A 23,286-nucleotide genomic window follows, 5' to 3' on the forward strand; every position below is an offset into this window, starting at 1 on the left:
TTTTGTATCGATTGACCAATCAGAGCGATACTTTCCCTTTGATATATCGCTTACTCCTTCAAAACCGTCGTCTGTGGTAGGGAAATACGATATGCCGGAGATTTTTAGCAGACAAAATGGGACACTGCTCGCTACTAATCAAAATTTCAATCATTTGTAATTGAAAATACGTGACTTGATACATTCAAATCGAATCTGAGAAATATTTCCAATCAAATAGTGAAATAATATTGATAATTGATACAAAAAATACTGAGCTGTAAGTGTTTAAAACCTGACCAATATTGAGATCAGGAATTTGTTTTGGTTCGGTTGAGGAATGAATCCAAAGTCGGTGAAAAGCTATTAATCATAGTAATGTCGTATGTTTGGTTAGGTTTGTGCATTTGTATGATCCTTCAAGTGACATTTCATAATGTACGCGACGAACAATCATTTGAAAATGATTAACATAGCATTTTCTCACATGTTGAAACCGAAACTAAAAATTTTCATTGAAACAGAATCTTGAGTGCTGCGAAAATAACAGAGGTGGAATATGACTTTTCTCATACGAAAATGAACTTTTGCATAAAAAAATGATGTTGTGAATGATTAAGCAAGTGGAAATTTGTTTTCCCTTGCATTTTGACAGATAAACTAGCAATCATCATCCTCGCACACATACGCCTCTAATTGTGAAACACAACGTTAGATTGCCGCAGCATCTTGAGTGCACAGGCATTCTTAAGCTTCGTGTAAGTCAATATAAATGGTAAATAAATGGAGAAATAAATAATTTCATGTTGTAAACAATAGTTCTACTGCACTACTTCCGTAAAGACTCCCTACTAAACATCCAAAAGTATGTTCTCGTGCTGTAGCACCTTGTACAAAATGAATAATTGCAATCACTTCGCGAAAAACAGTAACATTTCTTCAAGCTTGTCTAAACAACACGAGTGAAAAAAAAACAGAAAACGATTTTCCAACCAGTGTACCAGTTTCTGCAACACTTCCCCCCACGTGGTACAAGTGAGAAACAAAACACAAACATCTTCTAACCTTTTCCACAATGGACCGTTCACACGTACTGACGGCACCGGATAGCAAGAACAGTAGCAGCAATTGAAAAGTATAACAATCCATAAAGTGATTACCACCCAACAACCTTTTCTCACTTTGGTACTTTCATAGAAAAAAAAACAGATGTGGCTTTTCCCGGCTGCAATTAGCGAGGGATGAAAAATATGGGAGCTGGTGGAACAATCCCTCATTAGCTCTAACTAGGAGGTGGTCGATGTCGGTGACGAGACCGCACAACACAACACCGCCCACTCACGATTTTAGAGAAAGCCTCCGAAAGCCTCCGCGACCTCCCTGTTGTTGCATTGCAGCGCAGACAGCAGACGGCGTGCCGAAGACCGTGAAACATCATGAAAACGAGAACGATGATAGATACGGCTTGTATTGTGGCTTGAGTTGGGTTGGGTTGGGCTGGGTTGGGTAGGATTTTTAGTCCACTTGATGGCAAATGAAACGCTGTCTGCGTCGACGTTAAGAGCCTCATATAGCAAATTTGTCTGCACAACGAACAGCTACTTATAACTTCCTGTCGGATTACTTTCTCACATGTAGGCTGCTCCTCATTGTTAAGCGGTACTGGACCCAATTTGGTACGGTTCCATTTAGTAGTGGTTTCGGAACTATCTAGGCGTTTCGCGTATATGACGATGAGAATTTTTTGTTGTTTTCAGAAGAAAAAATCCACCGCAGTCTTGAGATTAGTTAGTCAATATTCATCGAAGAAACGTAAGAGAAAGCTTCCACAAGCGCTTCTTAATGCGATAACCAGGTTCGTATTAAAGAAGAAGAAGAAATGACCCTACCGGTCAAAGCAGTCCCGCTCCCACCGACCACCAATCAATCGTTTTGTTCGTTCGCGAACGGTTAATTGAGAATGCGCATTATCATCCGAGGTTCGTCACTGCTCGGCTCGTCCACTCGTACAGCTCACCGTGCCCAACTTGTCGGTATTCCAAACACGCACATTCCTCAGCTCACCAGCTCTCACGTTCGCTCTCGTCACTCTCTTTCAGTCTCTCGGTGCACTTGTTGTTCAGCAAACCGAACAAATCAGCAGTCGCATCGCTTGAGGGGAGGAACCACTTGAACCCTTCCTTTGATTCCGTTCATCTCTGACCCCCCCCTCCCTCGAAACAGCCTGTGGTCATGCAGCAACATGACTCCTCGAACTTGAATGAGGACGCCAAAGAAACCCCAAAAAGAGTACCCCTGGCGATCCAGTGATTTTCTTCTCGAGTCCTCTCACTGTTGCTACACCCACTTTGCACATTTTGACATACATTATTGTTCTTCTTCGAACTATTGTTGTTTAATTTGTATTTTTTTATCGTTTTCGCCATGTGTTGATTCCGCTGTTTTTTTTTTGTCTTGTTGCTAAATATTTTAAGTTCGAACAGGTCCACGTTCCGAAATCGTGAGAGGAATTTTTCGGGACTGTTTTCGTTCGTTCGTTCGTACTATCATTGGATTATCAAACACGCCTCAGAGCAGCGGGGTTTGTGTTGGTGTGAAAGGTAACAAAAAAAAAAGAAACCAAAATTGTAATTCTGAGCGATGAGATGTGATGATGTGATTAAGCTGTTTTTTTCTTCTTCGAATCTTCCCGCTGCCGATGCTGCGTGTGTTCGTTCTGCTTCATTTTCTTTTCTTTCACTTTCGTTCCGAGTCCGACTCGGAATATCACCCATCGAAAAGTGTCGATAACGAGCGGAGTGAATTTTAATGGACTTTTAGAAATCGTTCGTTTGTTCTATTGTATGCCCGGGAGAAATTGAGACTTTACGGTCGGCTATCGAGCCGGTGATGTTTGTTTGTTCCATTTAGCCTGGAAGTTTATGTTCATTAACTTCTTTTCAATTGGTCCATCTTTCCATGTTTCCTTGTTCATATTAATCGCTGTAGTATTTCATGAAATTTTAAGTTTTGAACAAAAACTTGTTTTCAAAATTATTCCACTAGATGATCAATACACTTTTGCATACGCTTGAATCATTTTTTCCACTCTTCTTGAGGTACCCCCAGATCATGGTATTGAATCGCTCTCCACACAGTTTATTCGTCACGGAAGGGAACAAATAGAAGTCGTTGCCAAAAGTCGAACTAAGTTTATTGAAGCACTTCTTGTCTTGTTAATCCACGACGGAAATCGTAATAAATCATTGCACGAAAATGTTCACGATTTAATTCCATTTTTTTTGCTGAGGTGAAACTTTCAACTCTCTGTAAACAAAACAAATAGCGCTCAAATGACAGAATGTTCTGAAGATGGTAAATGCATAAGTAACAACCTACGTATCAATCAAGGGCATCGATAAATACCTACCATTCTTGGCGAGTTAAAATCACCATTGTCTGGTAGCTTCGAAGAGTCCTGTGAGCTTCGCAGTTTAATGATCGAATTAGGAAGTTTCTAGTATATCCATAAAATAAGACTTCGAACCTGTTTGATGCTTGAGCTTCGCGGATTGGATATTAGCAAGTTTCATATTCATTAGTAGAAAAGACATAATTTTCGCTGCACTCTGCACTATAAAAACAATAGCAAACCGTTCAAACCTAATGAAAAATCACTCTTAGCTTTGTCGGAATTAAAATTTGTCGATTTGGTGGCCTTGAATAAGTTTAGGAGGAATTGTGCAGAATTGAGAAAGCTAACACAGGAAAAAAATGTAACAACCTGTGTTGGGAAAATCATGGTCTGATAAAGTTTATTTCATTATCACTCGTGAGAAATCAGTTCAAGACCTTCTGAAACAAACTCATTGACTAAAAGAATCACTTCCGCGATTTTCGTTCATGAAACGAGCATTCACACAACTTTGAACCTTAGTAGTCAGCGAATTTTGATGACATGTTTTCACCCACAGAAATATCGTTAAAGAGATAATTTCCACTACGCTTCAGTTCGACATCGAACTCATTCTTCCAAGTCTACTTCGAAAAAAATGTCTTGTCTTTTGAGGTGATCCGAGTCTGAAGCCAATTTTCGATTTCTGCGGAAGAAGTAAACCGACGACCTGCTAGATCGTGCTTCATCCGTTGGAACGACCATTAATCAGAAGGAGCAATGCCATAAGAATACGGCGGGTGCGGCAAATTGTACCACTTGAGAGTTTGCAACTATTTTTTCACGACTTTTGCGATATGAGGCCGAGCGTTGTCGTGCAGGAGAATAACTTTATCATGTTCTTGCTTGTATTTTGGCCGTTCTTCTCGTAATGCATGGCTCAAACGCATCGTTTATAAAGCCGGGGTAAAGTAAACAATATCCATTACAGCCTATACCGATCGCTCGTTATAATATCGCCTGGTTGTAGATGCACAACACAACAACTTTCGAACCATGAGTATTCGGCTTTGGTGTTGACGTTGAGGTCGATGGTAATAATTGACCGGGCCTAGCGCAGTATTTTTTCATCCCTCAATTTTTAGTAACAATTCGAAGTTAAAAACTCTTTCTTTGTTACCTTTGAATCAGTTGCTCGCAAGTGTAAAATCACCTCTCGATGCCTCTCGGTTTCAGTTCATAAGGCATCCAACTGCCTTGCTTTTGAATCATTACCATGGATTATAATCGTACAGTAACTGCTTGTTGAATCTCTACCAATGATTTTGCGAGCTCCTTCTCCGTTTGTATCGGATCTACATCGGGTAATGCCTCCAACTGTTTGTCATCGATTTTTTTTTATTTTTCCAGAGCGAAGCCTGTCTTCAACGCTGAAATTTTCATTCTTGAAACGCCTGAACCATTTCCTTTATGATGTATCAGTTGGAGCATTATCACCATACACATCCACAAGCATTTGATACGCTTCAGCTGAATCTTTTCTTTCAATTAAAACAGAAAACTAAAACACAGTAAAAACACCGCTTTTTTAAACCCGAAGCAATATGAACTGAATAATAATGACGGATGTCTAACCACTTGAAACTATCGGCATCAGCTGTTACTGTTCAGTATTTATAAAAGCTAGAGCCATCTTTTGAAAACGGACCGAACTAATGTGTACTCCTAATAGCAAGAATTCAATTTATAGAAACAACAGGAGCGCAGGATTTTGCATGTGTCGATCACACAGCAGGTGCAGCGTTTGAATTGGTGTAACGAAATCCTGCGTTCCTGTTACTTCTGCGAATGACATTCAAAGTAAATTGGTAAATTTTTTCAATCAGTTTCATAATAATAACAGTATGTATGTTGCTATTATTTGCTGTTTTCATTGCTGATATTACTTTACCATCACGGTATTGCTGAATAAATTTTGAATACATCACTGTTGATTGATTAGTCAACGGAGCATTAATTAGCAAGAGCTAAAAGTTTAGCATTTTTTCATTTAAACCCCCCTTCTCTAGCTTACGCACTGAACGTTTTCAAAAAGATTCAGTTTTTGTTCATCGGTGAATTTAATTATCATGTATTATGCAAAAGTTTAAGATATAATGGCTATGAAAATTCATTTTCCAAAAATCTTTTGTTCGAGAACCATATCAGATATATAGATTAAATAGCAATCAACATTTCGAATGCAAAAATGTTACTATTTCTGGGCATTTGAAAATGTGCAATGATCAATATGTAATATTCAATTCTAAAAAAAAAAATAATTTTTCGCACAACGCATTCAAATCTACATAACCATCTACAAGCAAAAACTTTTTTTTTTCTATTTCTGCGGTGAGTTTTCAATTGAATTTTCCCATTTTTACCAGACACTTCCGTCTTACCGATTTGACAGCTCGTACTGAAAGTATCATCTTCAAACTAGCAACGCCTCTACATTTCATTTTGGTGTCATTGTGCAAATATTTTAGGGGGTCTACAAACCCTAACCTAATTAACACACAAAGTTGAATATCCTGAACAAAGGCTGCCATGACAAAGAAACTGTCATTCGAACAGTCAAAATATGAATTATCGGACAGTATACTATGAATGGTACACATTAAACTTATATTTAATTATCAAATAAAAGTTTTATTCCAAATTCACTAGAGCAATTTGACTACCTTCAATTTTGAATGCAATATAAAACCGTTTAAACCAATTTTTCTCTCGTAATCTCTGTCATCGCTCTTCATCCACCCAATCCAATTCATCTGCAAACTGTCAAGTTACTATGCGCAACCCTGTCGGAAGCTCGCACATCAGCAAACCGCATAAATCTACTACCCGCATGTGCCTGTCGAGCGAAGATTAGTTTCGCTACAGCTTCGTCTCCCAGTTCCTAACAGCAAATCAGCAGATGTCGGTCAGAGTTACGGCGATTACAAGTGCAGCATCTGTTTGTTTTCCTAATCACCAGATCGCAATAATGTTCCCGATTGCAGCTTTCGCATTGCGCTAACGTATCGCGATGAAAGTATTTTTTTCTTTCTTTTTCATGCTCCGGCATTACCAACAGTGCACTCGTACGCTGTTTACCCAACCCGTTGCGCCATCTGGGGGCTCGTTCGCGGAACAACAAATAAAATTATGACAGCTAGATCACTCCGAGTGATATGATGGAGGTAGCGAGCGTTGCGACGTAGTACACTCTTGCGTTTGAAAGCAAACTTGAAAAGTAAGCACGTATCATCTGTTCGTTTTGTAGATTGAGATAAGAAGGAAGATAGCATCGAAGTGCGGATAGTTATGTGGCACAAGTGCGGGTTCAGTAAAGTGTTAAACATTATGGAAAATATGACAAAAAACTAGTAAAGCGTGTGGAGGTTGAGGGGTTCAATGTTGTTAAATCATACTGCAGTAAACACGTGGGTCGTTTTCTTGTACTTATCCGAAGCCTCAGAAAGCTTTACACACAGGATAAAATATTTTATTCGACTTACTTCAAATCTGTGTTGTCAACCTTTTGGCTTTAGTTGTTGCGATCGTAAGTGCCCCGATTGCATCGGTAAGTCGACAATCTAACTATCGATAGCTGAATATATTTAACCCACTTTCTCCTAGAATTTATCGTCAAAACAGACTCAAAGAAGGGAGAGCACTGCACCGAGCAGGAAACTATTTAGTGGAACTATTCCCATTAAGTAAACAGACACTGTGAATGTAAATGGTCTCGTCCTACACCCAGACTGTTCCTTCGCTGATTGATCGGTCGCAAACGTAAATGCAAAGACTCCTTAAAGTACTGTTGGCTATTTATGCAAAGCACATCTTCATCGGCAGGCAAATTTCCAAGGATGAGAGTATCGTGGTTTGCTGCTGCTCTGCAGCGGTAACCAATGTTGGACCAGTGAACCAGTTCTGAGCTAGCGGAGTTTTTGCGTCGTTTATGTCACATTAGAAAACAAGGGTTGACACCGTGATGACATCAAGAATAAATTTCGTATGCAGATGAGAGTGGAATGCAAATTTAGCGGAGATTTTGTTTTGTTCGTACTCATGCGAGTTAATTGCTTCCTATCGTTCATCATCTTGTCTTGCATCTAGGTGATTTGAACAAACACCTAATTTAGTAATTTGTCTATAAATGCCATTTACGCCGTAGTGTGGTGAAAGAGTTTGGCTTCACGGTAATAGCGCAATGTGAAGATGTTTACATATAAATAGTATCGGTTTATTAGTAAAATATTGTAATTAACAGTGGAAGCTTCTGAATATATCAGGACAGCCTTCGATTGACTGTTTCGGCATTACAAAAATTAAATTAGAATTTATCATGCCTGTAACAATAATTACTAGGAACAGACATAAGGGATTGCATATACAATCCCCACATGATAAATCGATGTTTATAATTGAACTCTGTTAATCATGCGGGATATAAGTTTTTAAACAAACATCTATTGTCATAGTATTACATTATAAATGTGCAAAATATTTCTCCACACCCAATTGTATTTCTTCGTATGAATATTCCAAGACATAAAAAAACAATATTCAAATATTCGAAGATAATAAATCGAACTTATCAAGAGTATTGTGATCACCCAAACATATGTTCAAGTTGTCTATATGAAACTCGTTGCCATATGCTAAAATCAGAGATGTCAGATTTTTTCATAGGAAATCTGTATTACTCTGTATAAACAATCTGTATTATCTGTATTCTCAAATAAAATTAAATATCAACAATGAAATGATGTTCAAAGATGTTGGTCCAACTAATTGTGGCTGTAGAATTGTAGATTCGATGAGCAATAATTCTTTTCATCTGTCTGTTGGAAGAGAAAGGTCAAATTCCACAAAAGGAATGTAATGCCAAGATTTTGCTTCTTGTCACTGCATTCAAATACTAATAGTTTACTCATACGAAAAAGCTTTTTTTTGCTTCTTATGAAATCTGTATTAAATTTAGAAAATCTGTAGCAAATCTGTATTCTGTATGCGTATGTGAAAATCTGTATAATACAGATAAATCTGTATAAATGGCATCTCTGGCCAAAATATATACACTGAAAATCATTTCTACCTATTTTTGAGGAGATATTACTCATTGTTGAGCTCTTCAATAGACTACCCAAAATTAGGTCGTTATCTACTCAAACTTCGAGTTGATCGGTAAAAATGGGTAGCGTGCTTTGTTATGGCATAGTACTTGTAATAAACTTACATTTACCTAAATTTTGAGGTCATCACTCGTTACCCAAAATTGGGGAGATGCACTTTAGCTGTTTTTAGGGAGGTTTTGACCCAAAATTAGGTAGCGGCTGGTAAGAGTGTCCAACTGCAGCAGTCCTCATTTCTCGGTTAATTTTTCAAAAGGGCGTATAAGCAAGTGACAGTTTCTCTTTGTTTACTTTCTCTCCTATTAATAACCAAGCGGTTTCCACGTTTATTACTCAACTCTTTGCATGAAATTATACCCGAAACTTTCGACTTTCAAACAGAATAGTGATATCAAAGAAAATCTTTTTAATCACATCACAATAATCGAAAGAGAGAGTGATTAAAGAGAAACTGTCACTTGCTTATACGCCCTTTTGAAAAATTACCCGAGATTTGTCAATTAAAAATGTTTCACAAAAGTAATCGAACTGGTTTTCTTGAAACTCATTTAAAAGCAACAACGCTGATTCAACCGCAAAGAAACATACTAAGGTTGTGAAACAATTCCGGAAAGATTTTACCTTTTGGTTAAAATTTGATATTTCGATAGTTAGTTTTTATTGGCATATTGTTGCAAAACTGAAATGTAGAGGCGCTGCTTGTTTAAAATGATACTTTCAGCAAGAGCTGTCAAATCGGTAGGAAAATTTCTAATTACTCCACCTTTTCAACGATTTCTTATGAAAACGGGCAAATTCATTTGAAAAATCATAGTAGAAGTTGAACAAAAAATTTTTACTCTGAGGTGGTAATGTTGATCTTGGTTCATTGTGCGAAATCTACCGTTAATTCAGAATAGAGCATTAAACTTGGTTCGACACAATTTTTCAAATGCCTGGAAAAAACAAATAAAGTATCCAAAATAAATTGAACAATCCAATCAGCGTGGTCACCACGAGATAGCGTTATGGTGATTGTTTTGACATATCCCATGCATTTAGAAAAAATTTTGACGAATTTTTCAATTTACTTGAGTTTGAACGAATGCAGATGGCAAAACGATTATTCACGTGTTGTCATCAAACATATGATTTCAAATTGTCCTATACTCTTGACAATCTCGGATGAAATTTGAAATTTTCAGTTCACATACAGATTTTATTTAGATGATAAAACATGAGAAAATAGACGAATAAAACAACTTTTGATCATAATTTATCAATTAATCTCTAAATCCAACCATAAAAACAAATAATATCCCAGATATGAAAACAGTACCCAACCTCACTTCTTCGAATTTGGTATTTCATGTTACGATTTCTCCATAAATATCAATCAAACATACAACGGAAAGTTACTGAATCATTAATGATCGATTTTTTTACCAAATTTTCACACGTTATTGTATGTTAGTATTCGATTCACAAGGAAAAATAATAAAAACCCTGCATTTTTTTCGAATCTTCAAGCAAAATCTGAAAATTATCACCATTGCTTAGTTCAAAGCTCGCCACTCGGGCAGCGCTGCGATCGCAAAAGAGTTGGTTGGATTCTTCATTACAAATAAAATGCTAAGGGCATATTCAGGAGTGTTCTAGTTCTAGATGCGTAATTTATGTCAGTTTTAAAATTTAAATCTAGAAATTATAACAAAATAAACTGGCAGCCCCAACAGCGTTTTATCTGTGTTTCAAATATAGAAAAAATAGAACGGCAATGTATACCAGTTTTAAATTTGACAGTAGAACTGGTCGAATATATAAAACTAAAACGGATTGCTAGGGATACGTTTGTTTCAGTTTCATTTACATTATAGACCACCCATATGAATCTTGCAGCTGCTGAATTTGCTCTAAGGAAAATACGACTTTTCTGCGATTGCTGTGCTGCCCAAGTGGCGAGCTTTGAACTACGCTATTGAAGAATCCAGCCAAGTCTTCTGCGATTGTTGCGCTGCCCAACTGGCGAGCTTTGAACTAAGCAATGGTGATGATTTTCAGATTTCGCATAGAGATTTGGAAAAATTACTTACATTATATACTTTTTTCTCATGAATCGAATATTAACGTACATAAACATGTACAAAAAAGGTAAAAAGTTGATCGTAAATTACTCAGTAGCTTTCCGTTGTATGTTTGATTGATTTATTATTATCAAGTATTATTTTATTCGACTGATTGGCTCATGTTTTATTACTCAAATTAAATCTGTATGTGAACTGATAGTTTAAAATTTCATCTGAGATTTTTAAGATTTCTATCCCAGCGTTTTTTAAACATCCGTTATTTGGTTACGGTTTACTATAACCATAATCAATTTTTGCGATAATATATATTTGATGTTTAGTCTTCCATTTACACTGGTGCATTATTTTTTTTTCACTTAACCGGCTATGAGCTATGACCTTTCAAAGTTGGGCTGGAATGTAAATGTATTTCACGAGAGCGCTTACGTTAGTATTTCGTTGAACACGATTATGACCCTATGCACGGGCCTGGTACCCTTAACCCCGAATGAAATGACCAAACCTGAATCGAATAGTTAAGGTAGAAGAACCAGCACCTCATTTCAGACATTGCACTTCGGTGCAAAATAAAATGTGTTGCAGTGCTTGACATAATAGCTCAAAATAAACTGTTGTGCACTGACGAGTCTAAGACGAGCTTAAAACAAAATTTAAAACGGTTATTTTATTCATCGGTGTGACAAGTTAGTAAAAATATTGTAAATATGTCAATGCCCAAGCAACCTGAAGTTCCACAGAAGTTTTGAGAACTTGAAAGTACAGAACAATTTCCGCGTGAACTTTCTCGCTGCTTAAGAAAACACGTGGTAATTTTTGACAGTTCGAAGTACAGAACAAGTTTTGCGTGAACTTTCTCGTTGCATAGAAGCTGAACAATGTATTCTAGAAGTAGCTTAAAATGTCGTTCGGTTGCGTCGCGCGAACTTTCAAGTGTGGATAGTTATTTGAAAAACGGGGTGCTTAGAATTCTATTCATGAACTTCGTAAGCTGCTTATGCCAAATCAGTCCCTTTTATCCGAACTTTTACTTTGGTTAAACACTTCTCACTTCCAGCGTCACTTAGAAAGTGGTGAGATTTTTTTCAACGTTTAGCGTCTGCTGAATTGCACACTGGACGAAATTGATCCAACTACTGATCGTTCAGATTATTGGAACCAAAGAACAAATCACTTTAATCCCTGGACTAACTCAGACTAATAAACTCATTTCATTCCGAAATAAACGCACCAAATCTGTATTCGGATCGAATCGAAGTAAATCGCTCGGATATAAAAATCTTCATCATTCATTTCGAACGAGTTCGAGTTTTCTATACAAAAACAAATGGTCGAAATGCAAAATCGGAATTTTTACATTCGATCGGAATTAAACCTACATGATTTTTCAAGTGAATCGAATCGAAGTTTTTAACTGGGTTTTGGCAAGCAAAAATTTAATCTTGTTCTTGCTTAAATTGTTGCATTGCATTGCCAAATACAAAGCCAGAATTTGCACTGAATTTTTTTCCCGTTTTTTGTATTCAAAAATACTTAAACGGGTTTCCTATATTTTTCGTATAGTTCATATAGGACCTATGTGAACTATTGTCAAATGGAATATTAGAAATTCGCGAGGGTTACAGTTTGAATCAATAGAAAAAGAGGGATTTTAAATGAAAAATTTAATTCAAGAAATTGTTGTATCTGAAAACGACAACCCAGGTGCATTATTGTTGCATGAAAGAAGTACAACTGATATTTCCATTAGAAAAAAAAAATCAGAAGAACCGTATGTTCCATTTTTCGTTTTCATATCTAATTTTCCCGTTTCTCTCCGACTGCTCCCTCACAGTTCAACGTTGCTGCCCCAGCGAACGAAATATGGCCAGTGGATCGACCTGATGGAATGCCACAGATTACCGCACTCGAGGTGATGTGCGGTAAGGATCATATGGATGTACACTTGACTTTCTCGGCCCCGTTCGAGGGGATCGTCAGTTCGAAAGGTAACATCGATTCCTTCGAGTTGGTTTGTAGAACTTTGAACAGGATTTCTCATTTTCCCCGTATTTCCAGGCCAACACAGTGATCCACGATGCATCTACGTACCACCGTCGACAGGAAAGACGTTTTTCACGTTCCGTATTTCGTACTCACGCTGCGGAACAAAGCCGGATCTGAACGGACAGTTTTACGAGAATACCGTCGTTGTTCAGTACGATAAGGATCTGCTGGAGGTGTGGGATGAAGCCAAACGATTACGTTGTGAATGGTTTAATGACTATGAAAAGACCGCTTCCAAGCCACCGATGGTCATTGCCGATCTGGATGTTATTCAGCTTGACTTTAGAGGTAAGTTGTTCGCTGTCGTACTATAGATCGTGGCTGGAGCTTGAATGGTTCTTTCTTTCAGGTGACAATGTGGACTGCTGGATGGAGATTCAACAAGGCAAGGGTCCTTGGGCACCAGCTGTCAGTGGAATTGTTCCACTCGGATCAACGATGACTCTGGTGGTGGCCATTAACGACTTCCGCGGTGAGTTCGATATGCGAGTCAAATCATGCATAGCTTCCGACGGAGCAGGACATGTGATCAAATTGTCGGATGAATACGGCTGTGTGCTGCGACCAAAGATGATCTCACGCTTCCTGAAAGCTCGGGCTCCCGACGATAAGGCTTCGGTTATTACGTATGCCTTCTTCCATGCGTTCAAGTTTCCTGATGCGTTGAGTGTTCATATCAAGTGTAAGGTCGAGATCTGTCGCCATGGATGTTTAGATCATTGTCAACATAGTGCTGGACCGGCAGGCAAACATCATGATCTATTGGATCGGAAAGATACACTAGACAGTCATCAGAACAATAACGATGTGCTACAGAATTCAGCAGAAGAGGAAGCAGGAAGTAACCAGCAGGACGTTTTCTATGATGACATTATCCATACCGATAAGAACTTCAATCAGCCACCACCGCCACCTCCTCCGGCTCTGAAAAAAACAATGCTAACACCTAACATTCAAAAGAAAAAGGATAACGGTTACTTACAGTACCATCATCATCAGCATCGCGATCCTATCGATGAGTTGGAATCTCTATTCCTTAGCGATCACTCCATGATGCCTGCGGAAATGTTGAAAAAACAACCTCCACAGATGCATCAGCCACCGCCCCCTCAGAAACAACCTCTGAAATCCACTCCAGAGGACGAGAAGTTTCCACAGGGACCCCGTCAGATGGATGCTGAGAAACGTATGGGACTACCGGCCGTTGCTGGACCACGTGCTCTCAATTTAGACGCAGAAGACGTCCGGAATCCAGTGTACCAGAATGAGGTGCCCTCGAAGCACCGTGCTCGCCGTTCGATCAAAATTACCGACCGGAAGGTTCGGTCCGCCGATGTCGGTGTAAGCGGAATCTATGAGGTCATTTCCGAAGCCGATCTTGCATTTAATCCGGACAATAAGCAGGAAGCGGTAACTGTGTTCCAAGGAAAGATAGCCGAGGATGTTGTCTATGGGATTTGCATGCCAGTTCCCGGTTTTAGCATTCTGTTCATTCTGGTCATATCGGCAACCATAATCTCGGCATTGATCGCCGGCTCGTTGCTCTACCGATATCAACTGCAGAAAGAACTGTCTAAGCAACAGCAGGGCGGAGTGTCAGCCACCGGACATCTTCCGCCGAACAATTTTGCTAACTGGATGACGCTGAGATTGTTCCGATCGAGACAACAGCAGGCAGCCGCTGCTGCGGCGGCTACTCTGGCAGCGGCGGCGGCCACTGGAGCTCACGGTTCCGTGGACATCAGCACCACATCTCAGTGAGATCAGACGTGGTAGTCGATGCGAAAAATATGACAAGAGCGCATTTGATTTAATCGGATCCGAGAGCGAGAGGGCAAGTCAGTTGAAGTGAGGCAGGTGGGCGTAATCTTCGAAAATTTATGATGTTGTTTCGTGACGGAGATGACTGCTTTGGCAGTTAGTTGTTTGCTGACCTAAACCTTATCACGACCATATGCTTCTTTTCGGGTTTATTGCAATATTTGTTTAACACACGCACGTGTCACGCCGTAAAGGAGTAAAGTAATTGATTATTTATGGTAGAGAAAAATGCGAAAAAAAACTTGAAGTAGATAGTAGTAAGTGAAGTAAATTGCGAGACGAGTGTTCTGAAAGAGCAACTGGAGCAAATTTGCAACCGTTTGATTTACGGTATTCGTACGTTTGTTTTTTGTTTTAATTTAGCTATGGTCAGACTTTGCTCAAACTGATCTTCTGAGTTGTGCCCGACACACATCAAATGTGCGCACTCGATGAAGAAAACAAAGATTATTCGATACATTGATAGAAGTAACGTATAACATTGTTAAGTAACTTGGTAAAGCAATAATCAACACCCGGCAAGTGTTATTAGTTCACTGAGTGGCAATATTTTTGATAGCCACCATTAAATATAGAGTATACAGGAGAGAAACAATGCTCAATCAGTATAGTTTTAAACGAGAGGAATGCTAGCAATTAACGACTAACGAATATCTAAGTTATTTAATTTATTGTTTTGTTTGTTCCACTAGTTGGTGGATCGAGCCACGTGACAGCCAAAAGGAGGACTGTCAACTACTGGAACAAAATATCACTGCTAGCAATTAGAAGGTTTTGTAGATGGGAGAAAAAGAACTCCACTATCGATAGTTGAACGAATCACAGTATTGTATAAAAATATGTACACCAATGGGAAAATAATTTGATCCGAAATTCCTAACGTCCATTTTAACAATAGTGTCGTTGGTTTTATCTACCTTTAGGCGTATTTGAAATTTTCTCGCATCGAGTGAAAAAGCAACACACCCAACGGGTCTATTCAATGACAGCGGCTGCGATGCGAAGCAAAACAGAATGTCAGTGCAGCCAATGACAGCTACTGCAACACGAAAGAGGGTGAGTGAGTAATGTGCGTGCGATTTTCACTACGACTGGGGCTAGTGTGTTGTTCTGTGTTTCGCGATGCGGTGTTCTTATTAAATTATAAGTTTAAACGGGATTTCTGTTAATAGTCTCGAACGTTATTCAATTTGATCGGCTACGGTGGTTTCGAATAGATTGAGAACGTTTGCAGGAGATTTTGTTAATCGGGCTACGAATCGGCAAAAATGCCTTAGCATGCAAGTGGTGACCTAGAATATGACCTATCGGGGGAATTTCTGCGGTGGCTCCTGCACGGAAGAGCAAAGTGAAAAATTGTGTTTGTTTTTTGATCGGGAAAGGATTACAACTCGCTTTCGGATATAGTGGAACGGAATCTTTGAGGTAAACGGGCAAGGTCGCATTGGACAGAGTCCCGTCGATATTACCTACAAATTCAGAGCGAAAAAAACGGCTCCGGAATTTTGCTTTGTTGTTGCTGTGTTATTGATCGGTTCCGGAGAAGGTGATTCTGTCGCACTGCAACTGCAAGGGGTAAACAATGGCTGCCTACCCGGAATATGGATATCTGGCCGGAGCGGACGAACTGAATGTAAGTGGTTCTTTAATTGTGCAATCCACAAACGATGACGCACCAATCAGGGGATGAAATTTAATACAGGAGATTTCCGTTGGGTTGGAAATTCTGAAGTGACAGTGCTAGCAGATTGGCATCAATGTAAAATGCATGTATTTTCCTTAATACAAACAGGCCAAACAGGTGTCAATTTCAGCAACGTGCGATGGCAACCAGAACGAGGTGAAATTGATCGATTTTGGGTTTCCGTCCGTAGCTCTGCGAACTGCTACCGAGTGAAACCGCTTATAAATTTCACACCTACGGACTACGACATACGATTATAGCTATATATGTGTTATCTATGCGTGTTACGATACCTGTCTATAGCGATAGCAGAGAATATTTTGACTCACGTAGAAAAAACCAATTCGAGCGGAATAATCTGTTAGCCATCCAGTGATAATTGATATGAAATAATGATGAAATCAAGGCGGATTCCTGAGATTTCTACTCGGAAAGATTGAAAGTAGTCCGGATCATTGTATGCCCCCGATTTTCGTTGTTAGAGAAGTGACGAGAAAACTATTTCTTCCTGTATTTGTTTGTCAATTAGGAACACACCTTTGACATTTAATAACAAACTTGCTTATTAGCTTCCAGGTGGAAGGTAGAGTAATTATTGGTAGACAAAGACAAAGAATTGGCTCCTCTTGGTTATAAATATATGTTGGTACGTAATCCAAATGTCACCAGTTGCATGATATTCTCGAAAGAAGGTCGGTCGCCTGCATCCATTGTACATCGGAGCATGATAAGACCTTGTTGTCGATACCGTTATCGATAATCTTTCTTACGTGTGTTCAATTTCACAGACAGACACGCAGAATTGTTATGCCAAATTCAAATGAGATGTTTCCACTTTTGAATTCGAATTTTTTTCACTCGAAACTCGATGAGTCATGCAGCTTTCGCTAAGCATTAAAATTCGCAACACATTAAGATAAGGTGTGAGGTCTGTCTAGCTAGAATCTCTGCTGCAGTAGTACGTTCGGATGAACTGCGGTAATCAAAATGGGCTTTGCTTTCTGCTCTTGATAAATGTCCGGTCAAGTTCGGCTCGATTCGTAACTACGGAGTTCTTTTCTAATCAAACGAAGAGTACGGAGCAGTAGCCTGATTGACATTAATGCTCTGTATTTAGAGAGTGTCATAGTTCAAACTCATTTTCTGTGTGTAAATGAGCTTGGCTGTGGAGTTTTCTAATTGATCAAAATTCGCAACAGTGATGCTAAGTATAATTTTAAAGTGAATAGATAAGAATCTCAAAAAGTCAGTCTATGAGATAAGTATGACATCAAACGAATATAGAATTCGGACTTTGAAATCTGTGTCTTTTAGAACAAGACTCGAAATAATTGACGACGATTGGAAGTTCACCACGTTGAAATTCAAATCGTTTGGCGTCCCATGGTGGGATCCAATACTGTATGATGAGCTCCAAACTCGCAGCTTCGATGTCGTATCAGTGCAGGAACTTTGTTGTACTGCACAGAAGAGAAATAAAAGCAAACCTTTTATCAAAGCTGTGGTACATTCACTGTGCTAAGAACGGGATTCATAGTGCTAGGCAAGATGCGCTAGCTTGTTATTATGCACTAACCGATCAGTGACATGATATGCATATTGGAGATCAAAGGCCGCTTCTTCAATTGCAGCATCATCAACGTGCACTGCCCCCATGAAACGGGACCGATAAAAAGAATATAGTATTCTACGCGCAGCTCAAGTACAGAGATGTAAACAAACTTTAAATGACAGTTTCTCTTTGTTTACTTTCTTTTTCAATTATAACGAAATTTTGCTGTATTTTTCGAGTTTTTTTGTCGTGAATACGACTTACTTTAATATGGGGCGCCTTTTCAAAATTTACCCTCTGAGAGAGTGATAAGTTTTTGATTATGAATATCTCTTGTTGTATCTGACGAATCAACATAATTTTTGCTAAATGCAATCTAAAATATGATCACAATTTTATGATAACATTTTCAGTTGTGTGATATAATCTAAAATAGTTCAAAATTAAACTTTTCTAAAATATTTGGTATAAACGAGTATCAAAGAGGATAATTCATAAGGCGCGTTTGCCTTTCTCGTATTTTTAAAGATTATAGCGCAGTGATATGTGAAAGGATTTATATAATCTAACTACCAAAAGAATTGAAATTTTTCAATTTAAACGTGTATAGCAATAGCATTGAAGTATTTCAATAGTACACTATTGAAAAACCTGTCTCATTTGACCCATGTCAACACCAGCCAATCAGAACGCGTTCTGAGGAAGAGAACAAAATATCTGCTGCTGTACAACAAATCGTTCGAGAAAAATGTTCCGAACAGTTCTTAATATCGTAGTGAGTTGCACTATTTGGTCCTTCTGAAAGGCGGAACTGAATCCCGTACAGCATCCTGATAGTTGCAAAGCTAGTTTCGCTTCCGACAAGAGCGATTACGTCACAGCTGCTAGTCGTTTGCATTGGTGAAAAAACAACGAAAAGAGGACAACGGTGAGGAGCATCACACAAAATCAGCCGTTCTAATGGCTCTAAAAGATTTCTAAAGAACTATTAGGATTTCTTCTTTGCAAATCGAAGGTAAAAATCCTCAGTTTAGAGCAAATCTAGAACTATTTGATTAGATTTGTGCACTTTTCGCTGTGTGAAATTCACAGTAATCGAGATCAAGTGAAGCCTTCTTTGTTTCTGCGAAAAATGCTTCCTTCTGAATGATAGAAACGGATCCCTGCAGCATTTTGATAGTTTCTTTCAAACGAAATCACTTAAAAAGAAACCTCTTAACAAAAATTGAATCAGTTTCGCCGTAGTTTGCAAAGCTAGTTTCGCTTCCGACAAGAGCGTTTACGTCACAGCTGCTAGTCGTTTGCATTGATGAAAAAATAACGAAAAGGGGACAACTGTGGCGGGTCTCACACAAAATCAGCCGTTCTAATGGCTCTAAAAGTTTTCTAAAGAACTATTAGGATTTCTTCTTCGCAAATCGAAGGTAAATATCCTCAGTTTAGTGCAAATCTAGAACAGTTTGATTAGATTTGTGCACTTTTCGCTGTGTGAAATTCACAGTAATCGAGATCAAGTGTAGCCTTCTTTGTTTTTGCGAAAAAAGTGAAAAAGGGGAATGCTTGCATAATTCATACAATTGATCAACTAATTGATATTCGGAAGTGTTAAGGAACATGTCAGTCGTTTTCGTATTCACGACATCCAGTTATGTCTCTGACATTACCTACTCGCCTTTTTCAGTGCAGATTGAAATACGATAGTTTTGGTTATTATTCTCTGACAATAGTTAGAGAGATGAATTGCTATGAGTACCGTAATATTTGAGAGAAAGTAAACAAACAGAATCTGCCATTTAAAGTCGGGTATAAATAAACGACGTTGATAATAATAATTATCTGTCATTTGCACTCAGAACCTAATCTAATGTCCTTCGAAGAATATATACATATACCAATCTTCAAATCATCTAGTTAGAACCATTTAAAATTACGATAATCCTGAGCCTACTCCTTAAGTACAGCGTTTTCTGCAATCTCATCGTTCACTTGTGTGTGTACCTATCCCAAGCCCCACTATTTACAAAAAATATATGTTTCCATGTGTTTTGTTTTTACATGCAAATAACTTTAGTCCAATACTCGCCTGAATAAAATATTTGCTTCTATGGGATTCAAACATTACAGAAAGACGTTGGATCTCTTGGTATTGGCAAGAATCGACGCGTATTTAGTTTATGTTCTGCAGTTTTATATGAATCAATAACAATTTCTAATCTTACCAATACTCGAGTTCACCATATTGAATCCTTCCAATCCTTCAGTCTTCTGAACCAGCCAATTACACCCTTGGAACATAGTATGATATTGCATACTTCAGAATATTCTTTCTATAGACGCTCCTGCTTAAACACTAATAATAAGAATTATTATTTATACACATAGCTATTTTTACTTGACCTGAGACGAATTTCAACAATTTTTAATGCCAGTATTATGCTTCATACGACTATATAAATTTCTAACCACTTAATTAGGTTGTTTGGTTCAGTAATAGTAGCTAAGGGCTAACGATGAAAGATAGTGTTTAACCCCGTTCTTTTAATCTAATAAGTATCTATGATTATCTTCATAACACAACTCTAAACTAAGTTCGTTTGCAATCCACCGTTTCGTACGTAAATGGAGCGTACAATATTGAAGTAATGCTTCCGATTCAAGTTAAATGTAGTAAATCCATTAACAAATTGCTGAGACACAAGCGCTTCAAATTATGTCCGGAAACTCTATCGCCGATAGATCAGAATTGTCCTGCTAGTACCCGTAGAATCAACAGCTGATCGGTATTCGATATACTCAAGCGAGTACGGTGTGTAGCAGACGGAAAATGACATCCACACACACACACGGCGCGCATGCAAACACAACTATCCAGCGAGCGAATGTATATAACTCAGTTTTGTCATCCACTCACTAGACAAGCCACCTGCTTCGTTGGCGGTTGGCTGCCTACTAGGGTAAAAACTATAGATTCCCTTTTGTGCGAAGGTTCATACGATGCAAAAGTGAGCGATATTTTCCTTGCATGACTGTAGTCATCCCTATACCGATCGAAGCAGAATTGTTACTAAATGAGCCGTGTGAGAGAAATCAAAAGGACAAAATCATAGGTCAATTCAAACCAATTTTTCAATGGTATACTATTGAAATACTGGAACGACGTTGCCTAATATGCTTAAAATAAAATGTTTCCTAATCGATTGGTTGTTAAATTATAGCAATCCATCAACAAATGACTTAGTTGTTATCGTTCAAAATTATGACAGAATGTGAAGAGTGAGAGAGTTTAAATGCCAACATTGCATCAGTATTGAAATAATTCGCACTGTGAACAGCTCTGCTGCAGGGCGGACTAGAGATGTTCGGGTAAGCAATTTCTTAAACCGGAATCTGAGCCGTAAATTTTCTTACTAAACAGGATGTGTTGATGCTTGGTTTAGTGTTTATAAGACTGACTAGGAATCTTTCCAATTGAATGAAAGTGTGAAAAGGGAGAACAAATTAGTTAGTCTAAGCAGGTTGTAGGCTCGATGATGTGTCGAGTATGGAACTGAAATAAATTACATTCATTTTTAAATAATTGAAAGATGATTTCGCTTGAACGAGCTTGTTGAGAACTCATCTCGACAAAAGATAAAATTGCGAAGTCTCAGCCATCTCAAATTTGACAAACCGAAATGTCAGCAAAAAGTTTACTGTCTGTTCGGTATTACTTTACTGAATCTTTGGCAAAAGCAACAAAGTGAATTTCGGAACAGCAAGTTGGGTCGAAAAGAGAAATTGTTTGAAGCCATAAAATTATACCTTCGAATTATTATGATTAATGTTATTTTATACCTTTGAATCTTAACGTGCGAAAATCGAATAATCATTCCTTGAGATGTTTTTGGTCATGATTTGCGGCACTTTCAGAACCAGTATTCAGGGACCAGTATAACCCAAAAAGGTTCGTATGTCAAAGAAGTAGTATGACGAATAACTTGGAATAGTTTTGTGATCAACTTCAAAAATGTTTGGTATCGTCATCTTCTACGATGGTTTGATTTTAAAAACTCCACAATTCACCTTTCATTTGCAACTAGTCCGATCAAAATCGGCCCAGTCATCTTTGAAATCTACGCCTCTATGTTCTGTACACACACACACACACGCACAGACATTTGCGCAGTTTTCTATATTTTTCTATAATCTCATCGCGGGTGCTGAAACGCGTTCCACGGAGCTGTTTCTTGAGTCGACCGAATAGAAGAAAAATCGCAGGGAGCCCAATCAGGTGAGTTCGGTGGTTGCTGAATGGTATTCGTTCCGTTTTTAGCCCAATGTTTACGGATATCGATGGCATTGTATGACGGTACCTTATCGTTGTGCAAGATCTACGAGTTGTTTACCCATAAACCTGGTCTTTTTTGGCGAATTTCTTCACGCAAACGTCTCATAACGCCCAAATAAGAATTCTTGTTGACGGTCTGGCCTTGTGGTTCATGATACACAACACCCTTGTAATCAATGAAAACTGTGAGGCTCACTTTCTTCTACTCATCAGCTCACCTCATGATTTACGATGCAATTCGTAAAATCACGCGTTTTTATTATAGCGGCCTATAAGCCATCCATCAACATTCACTTTGAAGAGTAATTTCGAATGACTTGGCACTCGCTGAGAGTGAGTCATAATGGTAAACGGCAGAGAAAAGTTTTCTCTTTCGTCTGGTGTTAAATTTAATACTCAATTTTTCGTAGCTCGCCTGCAATTTCTTTCGAAAGTGGAAGTTGACAGGTGGCTTATATACCGTTATAAAAAAAACGCGTGAAATAATGGTAAAGATGAATCTCATCGCTGATCTAAACAAACACACTCACCTATACAGAGCATCACTGACACCAAATTGTGATGGTATTGTTGGTTCTCAGTTTTGATTTCATAGTATCTAACTCTCACTCCGAGTTTGAAAAAGCGAATACTGAGTTTGGCCTGAGACCGTACTAAGCTACGCTGGTTATTGTATGTTTACACTATAAAGCTGCCAACACAATCAAGATTTTCGTTTTTTTTGCTGGTACTCAAAATGAGCACGAGCAAAAAATGTATGAAGTACAAAAATGATGATTGCCAGCTTTGATAACAGGTGTGGCAACCTCAAAAAAAATCTAATCGGGTTACTGAGAGCGCCACACGGTGGTAACTTCGGGAACTGTTTGATGAAGATAGAAGGAAGCAAATCGTCCGCTAGATTCGATGAAAATTTCACCAATCACACTGCCACATTTTCGCGAATACAGGCTTTATGTAAACGTTTTGTTTTATTTTGATTTTTTTTGCAGAACGAAGATGGCGCTTGCTGCCGTTTGCGGATCAAAGTCATTGCTGGTCATCAGTTAGCTAAGAAGGACATTTTTGGTGCTAGGTAAGTGAACATTTAAAATCATCTTGTACCGAATTACTGTTTTTGACATATTGAAAAATGACGATTGTTTTAAACAAAACTATCGTACCTCCAAAAAAAGTATGCTTGTTTGAAGTATGATTCATCTAAACATTGTTGTCACTATATGTTTGAAATGGGATGCTAAGCAGGTGATGGTCGAAGCTTTTAAAGGAGTACTTT

The 23,286-nt window shown here is 38.4% G+C and overlaps 2 protein-coding genes across 5 annotated transcripts in view; both read left to right on the forward strand.

Moving 5' to 3' along the window:
* Positions 1–15,287, forward strand: part of LOC131426034 (uncharacterized) — a 61,206-nt gene extending 45,919 nt beyond the window's left edge. The window contains exons 4-6 of the mRNA XM_058588436.1: positions 12,415–12,568; positions 12,639–12,914; positions 12,976–15,287. Of these exons, the coding sequence (XP_058444419.1) occupies positions 12,415–12,568; positions 12,639–12,914; positions 12,976–14,387 (1,842 nt within the window). The 3' untranslated portion in view covers positions 14,388–15,287. The remainder of the gene's footprint in view (positions 1–12,414; positions 12,569–12,638; positions 12,915–12,975) is intronic.
* Positions 15,288–15,488: 201 nt separating this feature from the next.
* The window catches only part of LOC131426036 (E3 ubiquitin-protein ligase Nedd-4-like), a 28,279-nt gene continuing 20,481 nt past the window's right edge, over positions 15,489–23,286 (forward strand). For 2 of the 4 annotated variants that reach the window (XM_058588438.1, XM_058588439.1), the window contains exons 1-2: positions 15,489–16,080; positions 23,003–23,085. In XM_058588438.1, coding sequence (XP_058444421.1) covers positions 16,030–16,080; positions 23,003–23,085 — 134 coding nt within the window. In that variant the 5' untranslated portion in view covers positions 15,489–16,029. The remainder of the gene's footprint in view (positions 16,081–23,002; positions 23,086–23,286) is intronic. The other 2 variants (XM_058588437.1, XM_058588440.1) reach the window with 2 other exon arrangements.

The sequence above is a fragment of the Malaya genurostris genome, chromosome 1, assembly GCF_030247185.1.
Source record: "Malaya genurostris strain Urasoe2022 chromosome 1, Malgen_1.1, whole genome shotgun sequence".
Lineage (NCBI taxonomy): Eukaryota > Metazoa > Arthropoda > Insecta > Diptera > Culicidae > Malaya > Malaya genurostris.